This window comes from Erpetoichthys calabaricus, chromosome 6 (genome assembly GCF_900747795.2).
Source record: "Erpetoichthys calabaricus chromosome 6, fErpCal1.3, whole genome shotgun sequence".
In the NCBI taxonomy this organism is placed as follows: domain Eukaryota; kingdom Metazoa; phylum Chordata; class Cladistia; order Polypteriformes; family Polypteridae; genus Erpetoichthys; species Erpetoichthys calabaricus.
The window spans coordinates 139891109-139913276 of NC_041399.2; the positions used below are offsets into that span (position 1 = coordinate 139891109).

General features: G+C 36.9%; 1 protein-coding gene across 2 annotated transcripts in view; it reads right to left on the reverse strand.

Moving 5' to 3' along the window:
* Positions 1 to 448: 448 nt before the first annotated feature.
* LOC114653566 (coagulation factor XIII A chain-like) overlaps positions 449 to 22168 on the reverse strand; it is a 252900-nt gene continuing 231180 nt past the window's right edge. The window contains exons 14-15 of one of the 2 annotated variants that reach the window (XM_051929077.1): positions 11529 to 11665; positions 449 to 1616 (exon numbers count right to left, since the gene is read on the reverse strand). In XM_051929077.1, coding sequence (XP_051785037.1) covers positions 1475 to 1616; positions 11529 to 11665 — 279 coding nt within the window. In that variant the 3' untranslated portion in view covers positions 449 to 1474. The remainder of the gene's footprint in view (positions 1617 to 11528; positions 11666 to 22168) is intronic. The other variant, XM_051929078.1, reaches the window with a different exon arrangement.

Genomic DNA, 22168 nt, shown 5'->3' on the forward strand with positions numbered 1-22168 from the left:
TGTTATAAACAACAGTTGAGTATATATTTTAGGGTATTGCAGAATGCTTTCTAAACAATATTATAACATCACTGTCGTGTCAACACATTTTCAAATTCTAAAACATTTGGTCTGTTAGTTTGCAAAACATATACAACTGTTAATAAAATGTCTGAACATATATCACTGCATGCATAATTGTTTTTTTTTCAGGTTTAACAATACCAAAAAGTAGCTTTAAAGTAGAAACTATACCTCTGATATTTTATTTTTTTTAATTCAATTAGCAATCATCAATGTCATAGCTGCAGTTATACATAAGAAAGTTAACATATGATTAGCAAACTATATCTGGACTCCACTATAATCTAAAACATCAACATGATTTTGAGTATATATTTTGGAATATTGCATTACCAATAGTAACCTGGCATTTACCTAAAATGTATATTCTTTAATTGCTTTTCAATTGTTACGAGTAAAATATATGAATGCCTCGCTTCCAAATACGTTTTCCAATTTGACTAACTACTGTACATCATGACCTTAATATAAAAACAGAAAGAGTGTTCCATAAATTGCCTTTGTTGCACAGAATGTTAATTGGCATAGGACTCTTCATTCTTGGCAATAAACCCTGTACAGTATAATACTGAAAAATTAAACAAGGGGACTACATTCACACTAGGAGCTAATTTTAAAAATTCATTTAAGTGATATGGCAACTTACATGTTAGATTAACCCCATCAATATTTTACAAATGTTAAGATGCAATAATGTAAATTGAAAGGTTGTTTAGAGGGTGAATTGTGACTATATTACTGTCTGTCATTTCACTAATTATTTCATAGTTAGGTCTTTTGTGGTTCCATTAACAACCTCTTGCAATTCAACCTTCTGATCTGATGCAATTATTGTACAATATGAAGTGCAGCATAGAGGCTTATGAGAGAGCCTTGAAATGACAACATACTTCAGACTCAATAGTCGCCGCCTAACATTGTATGACCCCTTAGTGAGTTGCTTTGACGCCCTGCATTCTAGTTCTATAGTTCAAAATGCATCATGAATAGAGCTACATAAAAAAAAAATTCTAATGACTTAGTATTGAAAATATAAATCCTTCAAACATAATAAAAATTGCAAGCATTCTTAAAGAAATCCTATGTAGGCCATTTTGAATATATTGCAATTCAGTTCCTTTAAACAACATACATGTGGTTTGATCCATATGACAAACGTCATCAGTATATATTTAGTTTTAGACTTCAAAAGCCTTTGTTATGCTAATTTATAAAGATGAATAAAATTTCAAATTAGCCTAATTTGATATCAGCGTAATTATGTTTTTACTTCCTGACATTCCAACTAAAATATTTGCAAGTTAAATGTTATGTAACAAGACTGCAATCTCGTAAGTCTGGAATCAACTTCTGTGTATCATTTAACTCTTTGCTTGGTTGGTGATTGATTGCATAAGATTCCTTTCCTTCTTCAGACGATAACATTGACTTCAGTCTCTCCGTAAACCTGACGAAGAGCTTCAGAGTCCAGGCAAGCAATGAGTTTCCTCCTCCCCGGTTTGGTTGGGGCAAAGTACTCTGTCCAAGTCAAAGGGGTATTAGGAGGTATAAGGCTGGAAAATATAAATGATTACAGTTATTATTAATTCATATGGTTAGCAACTGAAATAATGCTTCATTCTTTATCTTATACTTGTGTTGTTGCTTAAATTGTTCAGTAATTTCAGAAGAAAACTTAATATTGAATTTAAGGGTATCCCAAGTCTACATCGGAATGATTTTGTTTTGAAACTGCCTTAAATAGCAGTATATAAAGTGTTTCTTAAAGCAGGTCCTTAGCTAGAGTGGTCAGCCATTTATTAAATATTTATATACTCAGTGCTCAGTTAAACCTCTTCTGAAGGAATGTTTAGGAACAGGAATATGTGCAAGAATTGAAAATGATAAGACAATGTTTGAAGAATAACCTGACATAAACACGTTGCATGATTTTAAAAAGAATAGGTATCATTTAAGAAACCTGAATAATGGCTTCCAGCATGCCACTTACTTATATTTAATACCATTCAAACAAATAAATAGCACAGCTTTTTGTCATCCCACACACTTGCCTTTGTTGAAATGGCTGCTTTTTATAAAGTTGAAGTTAAAGTTGGATCAGATTTATAAAGTTATTCATACTTTTTGGAAGACTGTGATAAAATGGTTTCCACAATTGATTTGTCAAATCAATTTACTTCTGACTTTTTGTTTTTGTAAATGTCATTTTCCACAGTACCATCACATATCCCCTAAATGCTTGAATCCTAAAATTGCAATCTGCTTGAAAGCTGTCTAAGGAGGAATATTTGCTATTCAATGCACTACTCTCATTTTTAACTATTTGGTATTACAAGGAAATGTACATCTTTAATTTTCAAAAGAAGCATAAAAGAAACAGAAAACACAAAATCTCACTGGAATGGAAACCTATTCAGTATTCATCATGTTTTGCTGTAGTAATATATTTGTCAGAGTCCTGTAGATGTGATTGATTGAGAATCTGCAAACTTAGTATGGGAATCCTTTTGACAGAAACAAATTGCACTAAGCATCCAAATTCCTATGTAGGTTGCAACATAATCTTTAAAGACTTAAATGAACTTGTCAATCAGAATTTTTAAAATGCCTGTCTACCTGTCATTCTAAGCAGAAGAAAGCAAATTTAGTTCAGTCAGGGCTCAATGGACAAGCAATGAGGGCAGTGTGTTTAAAAATGCTTTCTCTGTGTTAAAGAAAAAGCCTAGATTTAGCAAGTCTGTTCTTTAAAATCACATCTAATGCAGAGACTGTCTCCCAACTTGCTCTCCAACGCTTTAGGTCAAGTAGTTCCAGCTTTGCCTGTTGGGGCCAAAAATACTTGTTTCTTATTTCCTGTGTCAGTCTTCCACATATTTAAAGCTTTAATGCTTATTTTTGACAACAAGGTGAACTGTATAATGATCCTTTGGTAAAGCATCATTCCTGCAGTTATCTGTGATGTTGCCAGGCTCAATATTGAAAATGTTGATAGCACTTGAAAGTCATCATAATGATTTTTTGAAGAGTAAGGCGATGCAGTAATTGTTTACAATTAAATCAATAAATTTAATTCCAGGGCAGCATGGGTGCAAAGTGGATAACACTGTTGTCTCCTCATGGACGCAGTATCTGGACTTCAGATCCTCTGTCTAGATGTCTCTATGGAGTTTGCACATTTTAAACATATTTAATTTTTTTCTGTAGGCAGTCTGGTCCACGCCCACATCTCAAAGACATGCAACTTAGGTTGATCAGTGATTCCAAATTGCTCCTCTGTTGTCTGAGCAGACCAGTGTGGTTGCTGCCTTGTGCATAAGTACTGCCCTCCATGGCTCTAAATTGGTTGAAGTGGATTTTATAATGTATATTTAAAATGTTTGTATCAATTAAATACATTTCAATCTCATTTTAAAATATAAAAATTGGCTAGCCACCATTTCATTAAATTTCCCAGAAGAAGTTAAAATATTAAACCACATATTATTTAAGAATATCTGAGATAAATACATATGTTCAGGTGAATTCAACTTAGCCAAATTTTTAAAATGATCTTCATAAGTGATTTTCAATACTCCTAGGGAACTTAAATAATAAGCACCATTGTTCTGCCCCCTCAAACTTACTTGACTCCCTTACTAACAACTGGGGACTCCCACTTCATCTGGAATGGCCAGTGATGAGTCATAACTAATGACTGAGTGAGGAGATGCACAGGAAAAGCTATGGGACCAGCTGGAGTCGGTCCTCAAGGCCTGTGCTGACTAACTGTGTGGTGTCCTCTGTCACCTATTAAGGCTGCAAAAAGTGCTGCTACAGTGGGAAACATCCTGCATTGTTCCTGTTCCAAAGAACGTAGGCACCTCTGCACCTAATGCCAATAGACCAATGGTGATTACGTCTAACATCATGAAGATGTCTGAAAGGGTAATTTTGAACTATATGAGTGCTAGACCCCCTGGACTCACTGAAGTTAACCTATAGGACAAAGATTAGAGTGGAACATGCAATTATAAATCTGCTCCACAAGGCTTATTCTCACCTGGACAAAGCTGGAAGCAATGTGAGGATTACGTTTTTGATTTTTCTAGTGCCTTCAATAGAATCTGGTGTTCTGGATAATAGACTATTTGTTTGGCAGACTGCACTTTGTGAGTATCAAGGAATGTGTCTCTGATGTGAATGTAAGTAACTATGGAGAACCACAAGGAAAAGTCCTGTCTCCTTTTCTGCTCACCCTGTGTACCTCAGACTGTAAATATAATACCAGGTAATGTCACCTGTAGAAATTCTCAGATGATTATGCACGTATGAGTTGTATTGCTACAAAGTTATAGGAGTCAGGTGCAGCAAGAATTGTCTGCAACTTAACATCAGCAAAACCAAGGGACTGGCTATTGACTTTCACTGCACCAAACAGCCTGAATGCCCAGTCATTATTTAGGGAATGAATGTAGAGTTTGTCCACTCCTACAAGTACTTGTGGGTTCATATCAATGACAGGCTGGACTGGTCTTGTAACAATGTGAGAAAGGGAAAGGCATACTTATTTTATTTTTTTATATTAGGAGACTGTGTTCCTTTAATGTGGGCAATGACATCCTTCACATTTTCTTTAGCTCAGTGTTGGCAAGTGCAATTTTCTTAGCTGTCATGTGCTGGGCCACTAACATCACCTCAAGAGAAGCCCACCGACATCAACATGCTAATTAAAAGGTCAGGCTCAGTTATTGGACACACTCTAGACCCCCTGGAGACGGTAGCAAGGGAGTGAATTAAAACAAACCTGAGTGCTATCATGAAAAATGCTGCACATCCTCTCTCTGAAACACTAACATGGAGTACTTTCAGCCAACCAATTTTTCAGCAGAAAAGTGTAAAGAGGCACTACTGCTGTGCCTTTAAACAAATGGCAATTCACCTGAATAATGCCTCATTGGGACTGGGACTGCTGAGTCATAAGTTATCCTTCTTTTTAGTCATTCTTTTGCATATTTGAGAGGGGATTGTTGTATGATATAATAAATGTATTTAGTTAGTTAGCTTCTGTGAAAAGCCAAATATTCCAATGTGGTAAAATAAATATCCGTCTATCTACTTATCTATCACAATCTGTAAATATCCAGTGTGGTCAGTAATCGGGTCAGCAAGTTAACTTGTGCTTGAATGAACAGGAAAATCTTTCTTTTTATTTAATTTCATAATGATTTTTTTAAAGTTACATATAATCTTCAGCTCCTTTAAATTTAAATGTAATGCTCTTTACCTTATATATAAATGTCTACACGTGTAAGTGTGTGTGTCCATTTGGCCTGGAAGTGAAAGGTGGAGTAGGGGTAAGGGCTCCACCTCCAAGGAAAGAAAACTCGCTTAGGCACTAATAACACCAGCGGGGCCAGCACGTCAGCAAAACGAAATCTCAGAAGAAAGACAAAGTCGCTTAGCTGCTAACATTGGCAAAATGGTATCCCTTTTACTTTTCCTCCTGCTGCTAATACACAAGTGATGCAAGCACGTCGGCAAAACGAAACTTCCTAGGAGAGAGATGCCCAGAGTAGTTCCTTTCAATTACCTGACATCTCTACATTTCAATTTTCTTTTCTGATTATTTCAATATTTTTTAGGACCCCGGGCTTTTTACAGCACAGGCTTACACAGCTAGTTATTAAATAGTGCAATTTCAAATATAGAATAGAAAATATTGACTTTCTTGCTTCCTAGCAGCTCTTTTTAGGCTAATGCCTGCCGCCTTTATAACATTTTTGTTAGCTCAAAACACATCACTCATCTCTGCTAGACAGATTTTTCCCTTTTTCAGTACTTCATGATTTCACTTAGTCTTTCGCCTTCATTATCTAGAAGTAAAATTCTGTGGGGATTTTCATCTGAAATGTTATTCCATTTTTTAAACTCCCATGGGTTTTACTTTGCTGTTAATGGATGGACTTTCACCATAAAAGATATGAAACAGTGAAGATAAGTAGAATAGCTTAACGATCATAGCAAAATGAAGGATTTCCAAAATACTGTAAATTTACTTTATAAAACTGAAAATCACAATACTGCTTAAAATCAAATGGTGTATAAGTAATTTTACATTTGGATTAAAGACATTAAGGAAAAGTGGCTCTATTGTTAGTGATGTTGCCTCACAGCTTAATAGGCCCAGGTTCAATTTCCCAGCCCAGACAATGTCTTTGTTGAATTTTCACACTGACCAGCGTCAAAGTGGGTTTTGTCAGGAACTCCAGGTTTTTTCTGACATACCCAAGATGTGCACAGTTAAATCATTTGTGGCACTAAGATGGCCCAGGATGAATCAGTATGGGTTTGTGTATGTAATGGACTGCGAGTCATTACCTGCTGCCTTGTGTCAAGATACAGGCAATAAGGAGGCACACAGAAGCTGAACAAAAGTATATTTCTTATAAGAGCTTGAAAAAAAAAAAAAGTAGGACTTCACCAAATAGCTTTCTTCCAAATTCTCAATGGCATCTGCAAAGTGTTTGGTGGCTTAACAGGGAAAACCAATGCATGTTGTCTGTGTGGTGTAACAATAACTAGCAATCGTTCTAAAACAAAAGCAACAGGTTCACTGTTAGCTATGTACATAAAAAATGATTTTGCTGAAGGTCACCAAATGCATACCAAAAAAAATTAAGTACACTTTATTATTTATAAATAAATATGTCACATCCATGATTGGCATGAAAAACTATAGCTCTATGTGACACCATAATTGAAGCAGCAGATTTGGAAATTAAACAATATACTACTATTGTGGTTGGCACACTCTGGTTACAGGGACACCAGGATGGAGCTCTCTTCAATGCATACTTTTATGTCCATGTTTCCTTTTAACATCCAGATGTCCAAGGTAGTGCTGAAACTGACTACTGTGTTTCCTGGGCAGCAGAATGCCACCTATGAGGTGTCTTCTACCACCTGTCAGCTAAGAGGTCTTCCACTCCATGATGTCACCTCTCTATTTACAGGGTCAGGCATCCTTCACAATGACTAGGTCAATGACCCACCAGTGAACATCTTTTTTTTTTTTTTTTTTTCTTAAGCGCTTTTAGTATTTTTATTGATTTCAGTCATTTTCAGTTTTGTAGGATAGTGGTATGGTGGAGAAAATTCTACTACTGCCAGGGGCAGACTGGTTGTTTGGGCAATGCCCGGTGGGCCGCGGACCCTGGTCTGGTCATGGGCAAGCCATTTCATGAAATAAATTTTATGTACTGGTTACTGTTTGACATTAAAATTAATTTTCTAAACTACTAAACACTATCTGTCCAGTACTACGATTTTAAATAGTCCTATATAATATACCGTATTACATCATCAAGTTCTTTTAGTTGTCAATACACAATGTTGCAGTGAAAAATTTGATCAAAACTGCCTTCTGCCGATTTCTGTTTCGATACCGCTACATTTCGGTTAGCATATACATTACCAGGTGCTACTCCGGTTGAGCCTCTTAACTGATGCTTACAAGAGCATTGGGCTTGCATACAAGCTACTGCTAACGCTGCCTGTGTCGCAAGTGCAGTGTGAAAGATCATTCTCTGCGTTGAAGAGAACCAAAAACTGCCTGAGAAGCACAATAACTCAAGAACATCTTGAGGCATTCATGTTGATGTTGGTGGAGAAAAGTATCCTAGCCAAACTTGCCACTAACAGTATTGTTGATGATATGGCTGCTAAAAGCAGCGAACTGTGTAAGCTACTAGCCTACTAGGATATTGGCACATGGACATGACATTAACATTTGACTTATACTCTAATAACGTGTAAGCCGTGTTACTAAATTTCTATTTTTCGTTAAATTTTATTTTTAAGCATGTTGTCAAATTTTAAGTTGTGTCTAAACAACAATGTACAGATTAAGTTTGGCAACAGTTTAGATAGAGTTCATATCATAGGCTCATAGCGAGACATGTACTCATCAGAAAATTACAATGAATAATGAGTCGAGTGGGTCAACCTCGTCACCTCACTCATTGAAGGATGCCTGGGCCGATTTTGAGACCCAGTCCGCTCCTGACTGCTGCTGCTGCTGCTGCTCCATTACTTCAGTTTTTGGCCCAGGCATTGTGTACACTTACTATATTTGGATATTCTCCAAGTTCCCCTCTTGCTACAGCATACTACTCAAATTCACAAAGACATGAATGTTAAATTAATTGGACGATTAGAGTTGGCTTGGATGTAATTTTCTACGTGAAAAATGGTGTATTTATCATTATCTAGATGGATCTTCCATATGTATTAAAGCATACTATTTTATTTAGTGAATGTATAAATTATTGAGAGCCACAGTGGGCAAAATAAATTATATAATCTATTAGATAAATAAGCATATTATTTTACAATTAAATATTTAGGAAAAATAAATCTGTAAATGAATGCATTAATTCATCATTTTAATTTGAAATAATTAAAAATACATAAAATGTTACAAGGGAATCTTACTTCATAATATTTTTTTTTTTTTACAATAAAGTGATTCTACTTTATTTCATATGAATTTCAAAATAAAACTGCATTTCTGAGCAGTTTAGTGGCACTTTGGTAAATTTCGATGCCTCATAGTTCCAGAAAACAACTGGCTTTGAATTCTAGCCCTTCACTCTGTATGGGGAGATTGTATGTTCCCACCATATCTGCACCTCTAGGTATTTAATTAATTTTCTAAACTACTAAACACTATCTGTCCAGTACTACGATTTTAAATAGTCCTATATAATATACCGTATTACATCATCAAGTTCTTTTAGTTGTCAATACACAATGTTGCAGCGAAAAATTTGATCAAAACTGCCATCTGCCGATTTCTGTTTCGATACCGCTACATTTCGGTTAGCATATACATTACAAGGTGCTACTCCGGTTGAGTCTCTTAACTGATGCTTACAAGAGCATTATGCTTGCATACAAGCTACTGCTAACGCTGCCTGTGTCACAAGTGCAGTGTGAAAGATCATTCTCTGCATTGAAGAGAACCAAAAACCGCCTGAGAAGCACAATAACTCAAGAACATCTTGAAGCGTTCATGTTGATGTTGGTGGAGAAAAGTATCCTAGCCAAACTTGCCACTAACAGTATTGTTGATGATATGGCTGCTAAAAGCAGCGAACTGTGTAAGCTACTAGCCTACTAGGATATTGGCACATAGACATGACATTGACATTTGACATATACTCTAATAACGTGTAAGCCGTGTTACTAAATTTCTATTTTTCGTTAAATTTTATTTTTAAGCAGGTTGTCAAATTTTAAGTTGTTTCTAAACAACAATGTACAGATTAAGTTTAGCAACAGTTTAGATAGAGTTCATATTATAGGCTCATAGCGAGACATGTACTCATCAGAAAATTACAATGAATAATGAGTCGAGAGGGTCAACCTCGTCACCTCACTCATTGAAGGATGCCTGGGCCGGTTTTGAGACCCAGTCCGCTCCTGACTGCTGCTGCTGCTCCATTACTTCAGTTTTTGGCCCAGGCATTGTGTACACTTACTATATTTGGATATTCTCCAAGTTCCCCTCTTGCTACAGCATACTACCCAAATTCACAAAGACATGAATGTTAAATTAATTGGAAGCTTAGAGTTGGCTTGGATGTAATTTTCTAAGTGAAAAATGGTGTATCTATCATTATCTAGATGGACCTTCCATATGTATTAAAGCATACTATTTTATTTAGTGAATGTATAAATTATTGAAAGCCACAGTGGGCAAAATAAATTATATAATCTATTAGATAAATAAGCATATTATTTTACAATTAAATATTTAGGAAAAATAAATCTGTAAATGAATGCATTAATTCATCATTTTAATTTGAAATAATTAAAAATACATAAAATGTTACAAGGGAATCTTACTTCATAATATTTTTTTTTTTACAATAAAGTGATTCTACTTTATTTCATATGAATTTCAAAATAAAACTGCATTTCTGAGCAGTTTAGTGGCACTTTGGTAAGTTTCAATGCCTCATAGTTCCAGAAAACAACTGGCTTTGAATTCTAGCCCTTCACTCTGTATGGGGAGATTGTATGTTCCCACCATATCTGCACCTCTGGGTACAGAATTTTTCTCCAAAATTTCAAAGTCATGTATCTTAGAAGAAACGGTATCACTAGCATTGCCCTGGTATCACTGATAATGGGAATGAGCAAGTGTGCTCAACAATGGAGGCAATTTTGGTTTTTGCTTTACACCCACTGCAAATGGGTTTGACTCCCGTCAATCCTGTGATGGACTAAGTGTTTTAAGAAAATAAATAAACAAAACAAATTTTCTCAGTTCTGTCAGGAACATCTCGCTTACTGTGCAGGTACACCAGGTTAGATCTCCTGTGATTGTTCTCAAAACTGCTGTATAAAATTATTTTTTGACTGCCTATGGCAGCCATAATTCTTCCAGCTAGCTAAGTAAGTTTAGATTTCCTTTCCAGCTTGCAATTTAATGTCACATAATTTATTCTGGAACGCAGTATTCCATCATTTTGCAAATGGCATTTTCACCTGAGTGATTAGAATTTTTTTTCTATTTAAATAAGGAATTGCATAGTAGAAGATATGCACTATGTATTATAAAATCCAGGCATGCTAAGATGATGTAACAGATTCCTGCTCCAGTCAAAACAAAGTAAACTTCCACAAAGTTTTAATTAAAGGTGTGCACATTTATGAAAACCAAGGCAATGAAAACGTTTTTTTTTCATCTAAAAACAAACAGGAAAGAGCAAGGTGACAATCCTCCTGCTATTCAGTGTATACTTTGAGTGCCCACAGCACTGTCTATATGGGTCAATAGCCATTAGAGCATTATCCAAAGAGTTAGATAATGGAGGAGCAACCATTGTAGGAAGAGATCATAGGAGATGGGCAGAAGGCCAGATTCCCACAAATGGACCCTGTATGGAACAGAGTTTAGAGGGTGTCACTAAGTGTGGCTGTCCTGTTAGCTGTTCTGTGGGACTTACAGGCACAAGGCGACCCAGGGCCACCAGAGGAAGCACAATGAAGAAGGATATAGGACTTTCTAAGGATGTGCCACATCTTTGATGTAGTCCTGAGGATTGCACTAGAAGTAACTCCAACATGCCCTTAGCCAGACCGCCTTTGAGTATACAGTCAGTAAGAGGCTTTGACAAAGGCTCAAACTGACAGGAAGGTAATGCAGCCAGAATTTGGTGAAATTAAGAGAGTTGGGGAGTTTGGAGGTGCTTGTACATTGTATTTTGTAGACAATGGGATAATGAATGAGACATTCCACCTGGTAGAAAAGGTCCAAAGTCTTTCACCAAGAATTAATTCTGCAGTGAGAGCTTCTTTTTTCAGTTTTCTCACCTGTCACCTATATGTATCCTGGGTACTTATTTGGTCTATTATAAAAAAAATTTAAAATATGTAAAGCATCAAAAAAAAAAAAAAGTCAAGATATTGTACTGTACCTGTACATCTTCACTTTAGTTTTCATGAGCCCAGGTCCTTCTAAGCGAAGAGAGACATTTACCAGATTTTTCTGTAGGGGATTTTTAAATTCAACTGTTACTGACATTTCCTCATTCACTCTTGGCATCCCTGTTGTCTGCAACAAAAAAAAAACAAGCTTTGTGTATTCATCAAGTTCTTTCTTTGTTTTTTTACTTAATCTGAGTGTCATTAAAGAATTCTTTATACCTTAATTAAATAATAAAGTTCCTCATTATAGAATAACAGGTACTAAAAGGCCAACATTTGTTTTATAATGTTATATTAAGTAATTGCAATGCCTTTAGTAGTTAATGATGTTCAGATCACATTTTACTGTTTATCATGTGAAATCAGCCATTATTGTTCTTTTGCAATTTTAACTTTTTTCTAAAATCTCTTGCTTATCTGCACATGACTATAGAAAGACCACGCTCTACACAGGACTTCAGAACTTCATAACACCAGCACACATTCACAGCTAAAGTACACATGCACCCTTTATGAAATAAAAACCTTTCACTTTTTAATTAACCTTGGTGAAAAACAAAACAACTAGACTCTACACAAAAGATATCTTCGCCTTAAATTCATTTTGACACTGTGATTGTGATTGACTCTTATTACCTCCAACAGGCAATATGGGTAAACTAACTAATAGTCATCACCACATAAACAGCCAGGTTTTTTATTGTAGTTTTATTAACTGTTCTGAGGAGACATGCAAGTAAGAATTTCATTGCACACATGACAATAAACTTGATTTGAATTGTATGTTTATTTACAGAAATCAGTTTTCTAAGAATACAAACGATAAAGAAAAAGACAATGAGTAAAGGAAAACTTGATTATGAGATAATAGATGAATCTAAAGGATAAACAGTAATACATACTTAACTGAAAAGAAACAAAATCGAAATCTGCTCACTCTCTCATTCACATAGATAGATATAGATAGATATAAATATATAGAGCGATAAAAGTGATAGGGTGGCGCAGTGGTAGTGCTGCTGCCTCGCAGTTAGGAGACCCGGTTCGCTTCCCGGGTCCTCCCTGCATGGAGTTTGCATGTTCTCCCCGTGTCTGCGTGGGTTTCCTCCGGGCACTCCGGTTTCCTCCCACAGTCCAAAGACATGCAGGTTAGGTGGATTGGCGATTCTAAATTGGCCCTAGTGTGTGCTTGGTGTTTGTGTGTGTCCTGTGGTGGGTTGGCACCCTGCCCAGGATTGGTTCCTGCCTTGTGCCCTGTGTTGGCGGGATTGGCTCCAGCAGACCCCCGTGACCCTGTGTTCAGATTCAGCGGGTTGGAAAATGGATGGATAAAAGTGATATATAAAAAGATTAGCAAAATCATGCAACAGTCACTTTTCTTCAAAATTATCTATATAACATGTTTTCATCTTCATTAGGAGAAAACATGGTGATACTTTCATGTTATTACAACCAATTTAATATGCATACGTCAAATAAAATACCTTCTATACATCCACTCTACTAAGAACAGCAGTAGTTAAATTGTGTGTTAGTAGTCGACAGATAAAAACTATGTAATGGCACACACTTAGAAATTGTAAAAATGCAATAACATTTAATTACTGACAAAATCTTACTGGGGATAATGCAAGTGAAGTTGTTTTCCTTCCGTGTATTAAGTTAGATACTGGCGATACTTCAGCAAGTAGATTACCATTCATCTTGCATAGACAACAAGTTCCAATAGTTTTAGCATTTGCTATAACTATAAATACATCTCAGGACCAGAGTTTTGACTGTGTTGGAATATACCCATGGACCAATAGTGAGTGAAGCAAGTTTTCGAGGGGAGTAGGCCCACCATAGGCAGCCAGGGTGGCACAACCCCCTAGTCTAAACCATAAATACTTAATTCCAAACCAGAAACTTGTAGGTCCAAAAGAATACTTCAGATCTCATTTTCTAAAACTCAACATCATTAATAATAGTAAACAACTAAAAACATTCATCTTCAAACCTGAAGAAAATCCATAAATAAAAAACAAATAGCCTAAAAATAGAAAACCAAAACACAACCAGGAAAAACACCAACATCAGAAGTTCACTTGTAATATGGAATAACCAGATGTTCCTTCCCTGGTTTGGTGTCTTTTCTTCTTCTTCTTTTTTTATATTGTATTTTGAACATTTATTTGTTAACTAGGGGCGCCCAGCCCCCAGTTGCGGCCAGTCTGCCTCTCATGTTGTGAAGAGGGGTCCTGAACGCACCCCAAAGAGAACTGGTCGCACCTCCTAAACCCCCTCTTAAACGGGGCTACAATGGGAAACATTGTACATTTAAAAACCTGTACAGCAGCTGTCCTCCTTTGTCTTTTATTTCTGGTCCTGGGCATGGTTAAATCTCTTGGCACTCTGGTTAAGTCTCGTCTCGCGGGATGTGAGTTCTTGATATTTTTTAGATTATAACTTAAAAACAGAATAAGAATCTGAAAATCTAACAAAATCACATTAAAGTTCAATAAATTCTGAAAAGAATGATACCAAACATATATGTGTAAGTTTTAAAATAAGCAAGATTTAAAGCGTGAGAAAAAATTGACATAAAAATGTCACATAAAATCGCTGCACTTTTAGGCTTATAGGATTTTATATATATATATATATATATAGAGAGAGAGAGAGAGAGTAGATTATTGTTGTAAATAGTCAGTTTATTTTATGAAATGCTTTGTTTTTCTTTAAGTTTTGTGCCTTGCTTTTTTATATTTAGTCTAATGGAGCAGGGCCCCATAACGTTGCACCACTGCAGTGATTTGCCTCTGCATTATGTTGACTCCACTCTTCTTTGGGTTTATTTTGGAATTTGTTTTTTAAGTGCTTTTTACTTACTTTCTGGTTTTGGATTTGGGCTGTGATATTAGGATTATGTTTTCTGGAATTATAGAATTAGAATCGGCGATCTGAAAATCAAGAGTACACCTTATGAGAAGGATTTAGCAGTCATAGTGGACTCTAAGTTATCGACTTCCCGACAGTGTTCAGAAGCCTTTAAGAAGGCAAACAGAATGTTAGGTTATATAGTGCGATGTGTGGAATATAAGTCCAAGGAAGTTATGCTCAAGCTTTATAACACACTGGTGAGGCCACATCTGGAGTACTGTATGCAGTTTAGGTCTCCTGGCTACAAAAAGGACATAGCAGTGCTAGAAAAGGTCCAGAGAAGAGCAACTGAGCTGATTCTAAGGCTACAGGGGATGAATTGCGAGGATAGATTAAAAGAGCTGAGCCTTTTCAGTTTAAGCAACAGAAGATTAAGAGGTGACATGATTGAAGTGTTTAAAACTATTAATGGAATTAGTACAGTGGATAGAGACTGCTATTTTAAAATGAGTTCATCAAGAACACAAGGACACAGTTGGAAACTTGTTAAGGGTAAATTTCGACGAATATTAGTTTTTCTTTACACCAAGAACAATAGACACTTGGAATAGGTTACCAAGTTGTGTGGTAGATAGTAAGACTTTAGGGACTTTCAAAACTCGATGTTTTTTTGGAAGAATTAAGTGGATAGGACTGGTGAGATTTATTGGGCTGAATGGCCTGTTCTTGTCTAGATTGTTCTAATGTTCTAATTTGTTTTGTTTGCTTTAGATTTGCAGAACCAAACAAAACTGAATCCAGGCACCAAACATTAAGATTTCTAATATTCTACACTGGCATATATTCTGATAATTTCATATTGAGTTAACCAGCAGTATTTCTAACCCTTATCAACTTGTCTCTGAAGGTTGTCTAACTACTCTTACCATAATGTAATGACTCTAAAAGTAAAGGTTACATTTTTTTTCAGCTTTGTCCTGCTCTTGTTTCCTTATTGTTCCATAAATATTTTGTTTGCAAGTTACATATTTCAAAAAGAATGTCAACACTTTATTTTACACTTTCTTCATCTTTCTTGAGTGCAAACCTGCGCAGAATAGTATGCAATCTGTCCTCTCTCCTATACAAAAATCAGACTGTTTAGTTGATGCAGATGTAAAGCCTGTAATCGCTTGTTCACTTTTCTAAAACATTCAAACCATCTAAGCCATCTGGGAAAGTATACAGCAGTAAATGTTTTGCATCTGGAATGTTTTTTTGGCTTCATCCTTTTTATGAAGAAGCATTTGCGCCACTATTTCAGCATTTTTCTTTTTTTCTTTCTTTGAATGTTGTGCCACATTTCCTATGAGGATTTGTTGACATCACAACTTCCACCACATGTTGCATTTATGGTTCAATGTTATGTTTTGTGGCAGGTGGCTGATTGCGAGCCGCACCCAGCTACATATTTAAGGAGCCGCCGCCCTGCAATCAAGGCTGGAGTCGGGTAGGAGGTGGACAAGGCCGGTGCAGAGGGGGCGAGGAGAGGCCCTGTGTGACGTGAGAGAAAGAGAGACGGCTCAGAGAGGAGCCTGGACTGTGAGAGACTGTGGGGGGTTTGGTGTGGTGCACATAGAGACTGTTGTATATAGTATTGTGTAAATAAATGTGTGGTGATGGACTGGAACGTGTCTGCCTGTCTTTGTTCAGGACGCACCCTTTCACAGTTTGTTGACCCCATATTAAGCTGAGTGTGATGAGGATGGACAAGATTAAAAATGAGTTTATTAGAGGGTCAGCTCAGGTTGGAAGGTTGGGAGACACAGTCAGAGAGGCAAGATGCGTTGGTTTGGACATGTGCAGAGGAGAGATGCTGGGTATATTAGGAGATGGATGCTAAGGGTGGAGCTGCCAGGCAAGAGGTAAAGAGGAAAGCCTAAGTGAATGTTTATGGATGTGGTGAGAGAGGACATGCAGGTGATGGGTGTGGCAGAGCAAGATGCAGAGGAAAGGAAGATATGGAAAAAGATGATCCTATGTGGCAACCCCTAATGGAGCAGCTGAAAGAAGAAGACAACTGAGTGAGAGAAAGATGCACATTAGAAATTGTTTTAACCCTCGGACCAGAAAAAGGCTTCTCTATTTGCTTTCTTCATCTTTGACATATCCTTGCATTTTTTCTTTTACCAATGGTGTGTACCACACTTTCCATGTTTGAAAACAGTTTTGCTACAGCTCTTTTTTTTAACCATGGCTCTTGTTAACTACTGTAAAATACATTACAAGATTCTTAGGTGCAACATGGTGTTGCCAAAGTTCTTTTTAATTGTGTGGGGCCTCTTGGGAATGAGTACTATATAGACCCACCTGGAGGGTGGCAAACGTTAAAAGGAGCCAGTAAGATGTCACAGTCAACTTGCATTTTCTATAATCTATATGTATTGTTGACACCATGTTTGGATTGTGATTCTGTTTATCTTATACTAGCTATTCCCCGCGGCTCTGCCTACGTAGTAGTGAAACAGGACAGTGAGGAGGGCTCCGCCCGGCTCCCCACTCCTGACGTCACACTTTCCCCTCCCCTTGGCCCATAGCCTTTGTCTCAGATTAGCTCGAATAAATTGCTCCTGCAAGTGAACTATGGTTCTTAGCGCGATGAGAGAAGTTGCAAAATCAACCGGAATGCTCAAGCAAATTATAGGAAAAAAAACCACATCTAAATCCATTAAGTAGTTCTCTCATTTGCTAGCTAAGCGGAGGTAAGGAACACCCTGAGGCTGGCGTGTGAGTGAGGAGGGCAGCGCCCCATTCCCCTTGGCCCGCTGTGTGTCTCTTGGATTCGCGCAAATAAATCTGTACAGCAAGCAAACTATGATACACAGTGCAACTAGAGAAGTCGCAAAATGAACTGGAACATTCAAGCAAATTACTACTATTTAAGTAGTTCTCTCATGAAAAGCGGACAGACATAAAGACAGGCAGACAAACAGATGTTGGACTTTATTTATATATAGAGATGTTTTTTTAAATATTTATCAGTCCTAATTTTAGAATGGTCACTAGCTGTTTATTCTAGATTGGGCTGCATCTGGAAAAATGCCTTGTTTGTAATTCCAAGTGTAAATATGGCTTTTGAAGGTTATGGGAAGCGTATTCATTAAAAAGCAGATCATTGGCTTTATGCCCAGAGAGTGTTTAGCAGTTTCCAAAAGTTTCAAGGTTATTGGCTGTATTAAAGTAAATATTCGAGATAAAGCTTGCAGCAGAGAAAAGTAAATATTTTGCTGATTGTTTCAGCTTCATGCTGGTTACCTAATTATTAGAAAAACAGCCTAAAAAGCAAACAGTTGTTACCGCTGAATGAATTCATACCTGGTATAGCAACAAGATTCATCACAGATGTCTAATTTTACTCCATAATTAGCAATTTTCCATGTCTAAGACTTTAGCAGATTACTCTACTTCCATTCATGCTCAAGGACAAATTAGAGTGGTTGAGCATATACCTCATTTGGAAACGAATATAGATCATTTAATCTTATAAAGTATTTTCTTTAGCTGTGATGGAATGTACTTAACGTGTAAAGGACTGTAGGCAGGAAAGAGTAATACAGATTAGAGAAATGGCTCAGCAAGGCTCTCTGAAAGAAAGGGAAAAATGCATTTGTTGGGCAACCAGGATGAAGAAACTGAAAGGTAATTTGGGAGGAAGTCCTCCACAAAGCACTAGAGGGTAAGAACCCAACAGGTACTAAGGATGATGTTCTTTTCACTGATACTTAAATTACATTGTTATTGCATTGACTAGATTTGTTTAACTGGAACAATCCTAAAGCCCCAACCATAACTCAACAAGAAAGCAATGTCTTATATTATCAACAGCTAGAGAAAAATTAACACTTATTTTGTTTGAAATGGTTCATAGTTTTTCTTTAAACTTTGAAAGAATTTATTACTGCTATTTAAGTATGCTGGGCTCCTGCTTTAATTCTGTTTTAGTTCTGGTATTTTAATTTATATAAAGAACTACTTTAGAACTTTGAAACCAAACTGAAAAAAAACCTCATAGTCTCAAAGCAAATGAGTCCTTGCCATTGAAAATACCATATTTTATTTCATCATGCAAAGACAAAAGACTTGTTTTAATCTACATCCATCCATTATCCAACTCCCTATATCCTAAATACAGGGTCACAGGAGCCAATCCCAGCCAACAAGGCAGGAAACAAACCCCAGGCAGGGCACACACACGGGACAATTTAGGATCGCCAATGCACCTAACCTGCATGTATTTGGACTGTGGGAGGAAACCCATGCAGACACAGGGAGAACATGCAAACTCCATGCAGGGAGGACCCGGGAAGCGAACCCAGGTCTCCTAACTGCGTGGCAGCAGTGCTACCACTGCACCACTGTGCTACCCTTTGTTTTAATCTGACTGTTATAAATTATTTTCTGGAGTGATTCACATATTTAAAAATATAATGACTTACAGTTGTTCAAAATATTATCTTATGTTTTCTGGAAAAAGTAGGTCAAGTCATTCCTGTGTCTAAGAGGTTTGTATGCTGTCAAGAGAATTAGGGAGTTAAAGAAAATGCTAACGACAATCTTGGTTTTTTTTGTTTTTTTTTTAGGGGTGGCAAAGACTATAGGAAAATAACTAAAATCACCATAGAAAATAGATATTCCTCGATTTTATTTCCTCCAGACCAAGGGCATGTCCAGAATGTCTAAATCTAAACTAAAATGGACTTCTGCAGAGCATATGATAGAGTGCATATTACAGAGGAGCATGAAAGAAAACTGTTTTTATTATCATTAAAAGAAATTGTGGGTATTGTGCTATGCCCTGTAGTTTAAAAATGATTATGCAGAATGTGAAGATTTTGTAAAGGACAGACTATGATACAACCTACTCTGAATTTTTAAAGTAGTATACTGTACATAAACCATATCATGTGTTTATGCAGTTAAGAAATACATTTCACTTAGTTTTCCTTTGAGTTGCTCATTTACCCATGGAATGGGATAAAAAGGGAAATAGCAAGAATTGTTTTGGCATATTTAATATTTATTTATATTTTGAGGTATTTCTTCAGGATTATCATAAACAAATTAAAATTTATAACAGCTTTTCCAGGAATGTCTTTTTAAATATTTCTATTTTGGCACAGACCACAGACTGTACATAGTGTTTTTTTTAAAATTTTATTCATTATGTTAATATATTCTAGTCCTACTATTCTATTCATATTTTCATATTGGAATTAGATGAATGTAATCTAAACATGCACACTTAATGATTATTCTTCTTTTCAAAACTTAATGTAGATTAATTTAATTTTGATGTGTCAAATAATTAATAAAGTTCAAAAAGAGTGGAAGGAACTTTGTGCTGCTTGTATGAACCCAGTAAATATGTCAACACTCAACCAAGACTAGAAAAAAACACCCTATTCTTAGTTAATTTTAGCTGATCATTTCAAGCAAAAAGTTTTGAGGCACGTTTGTGGTGACTTTTTATGTTATTTAGAGAAATAACAACTTGAAGACAATACAATTAATTAGACTAAACCTGACAATTTTCTTTGTGTAGCTTATTTTGGAAAATATACTTTGTGAAACGCAGTTTAGTAATTTTTTTCTGTCAATTCATTTGTTTTACTAAACAACTAATAGATAGTCTTTGGTTCACTGCAACCCTATCCAAGAAATATCAAGCACATGGCCTAAACCAACTCAGGACAAGGTGCCAGTGCCAGAGTATATTACTTGGCATCAGTGAGTGTGGGCATGAGCTTACTCTTGAGCCACCAGTCAACCTAACCCGACATTCATCTTTGGGTAAGGGAGGAAAACTGATGTGCCAGAAGAAAACCAACAAACATAAGGAAAGCATCTAACCACCAGACATACAGGGAAGAGGACAACATTTCTACCAAGTCTATTGAACCCATAAAGCAGCAGCAAAGACAGCCACCATGCCCCCTCCTTTGGATCATGCAGCTCATAATTGGCTTTATATTCCAAATGCTGCACACATAGTAGTACTTTCATCTGATCACGGGTTGTTAATGATAATAGCAATCTAGTGTACGTCCATTGGTAGCACAATGTATTGGAATGTTCTCTTTTGGAACTGTGTTGTATCTAAGGCTTAATACTGCCATTGATTATGGCATAGGCTGTCTTTTACTTCTGAAAGACTTCTGTGCACTCTGTGAATAGTACAGGGCACTGCAGATACACAAGACCCAACACAACTCCAGGTTCAAAATAAAGGATTTTTAGTCCACCAAACTCTGATTTAACAATGATCACAGCCAATACACAGACACTTAAGTGCTCTCTCCCTCTCTTCTCTGTCTCCCCTGCTCTCCTTGAATGAGTATCACCCACTGCCTCCCAACTCTGACTCATTAAAATGAGGCAACAGGCTCGACCTGAGAATTGATTCTCATCTCTTGTCCCAATTATCCAGAGAACTTCCAAGTCATCCGGAAACCAGACCTGTGCTCCGCTGGCAGCATCTTGTGACGGTCCCCAAAGACCCTGACAGGGTTGTGCTTCCAGACTCCATTTCCCTTGCAACACTGCAGGTGTCCTAATTAGATTTAGCCCCGAGGAACACAGCCACCTGTCATGTAAGGGAATGACTTGCTCCTGCTAAGCCCAATCTTCCAGTCCTTCCATTATGGCCTTATGGCTGGATATGAAACTTTCTGTTGTCCTGACCTGGATGTCTGTTCTGTCTTCTGGTCACACACAACTGTCTTTTTATGAATCTTTGTTTCCGGTTACTATCAAGAGTTCTGGCTTCTACTCTGTGAAGAGAACTATACAAAAATAAATCAAACTGAAAACTGAATTAGTGTTCAGACACAATATGTGAATAAATACCTTCAGACCTGGATTGCTTTTGCCCAGTTTCAAGAGGAATATAGTGACCTATCACAGTAGGCAGTTTGCCAGAAATGTGTTCAGGCATCACTCTTCTTGAGCTTTCAGTATTCAAAGGATTATATTCATTTTCATAAACATTTTAAAACAAGTTTCTGTTAATATTTTTTGCTAGAGTGAGAAGGAAGCGTTTGCTGACTACTGGTGTTAAAAGTCATCTCAGCTATCATTTTGATCATTGAACATGTCAGTTGTCTAAGCAATTATATATATGTCCTCACAGGTGGTGCAGTGGTAGTGCTGCTGCTTTGCAGTAAGGAGACTGTGGAAGATTGTGGGTTTGCTTCCTGGTTCCTCCCTGTGTGGATAGCGCTTTGAGTACTGAGAAAAGCGCTATATAAATGTAATGAATTATTATTATTGTGTACCCTTTAAAAAGCAGGTCCCATTGCTTCCGTTGTCCTTACACATTTGTTCATGTAAATTTTGTTAGTTCTTTATGATTTTTGTGGGTGTTCCAGTAAATCATCTGTGTTAAATTCTCTTTTTTTATTTATCACCTTACTACCTTATAACAGCCAGGGCGGCGAAGGAGCAGTACAGGAGAAAGCTGGAGCAGAAGTTGCAGAATAACAGCATGAAGGAAGTGTGGGATGGGATGAAGATCATCACTGAATGCAGCTCAAAGCGGGATGCCACCATCGAGAGAGATGTGGAGAGAGCAAACCAGATGAACAACTTTTTTAACAGGTTTGACCACCCTAACCCACTCTCACCTCGGAGTACTGCCCCCTCCACACATCCTTCTGCTGATACCAGTATAGGAGAGAGTTTACCCCAACCCACAATTACAGCAGCCCAGGTAAGCAGAGAGCTGAGGAGA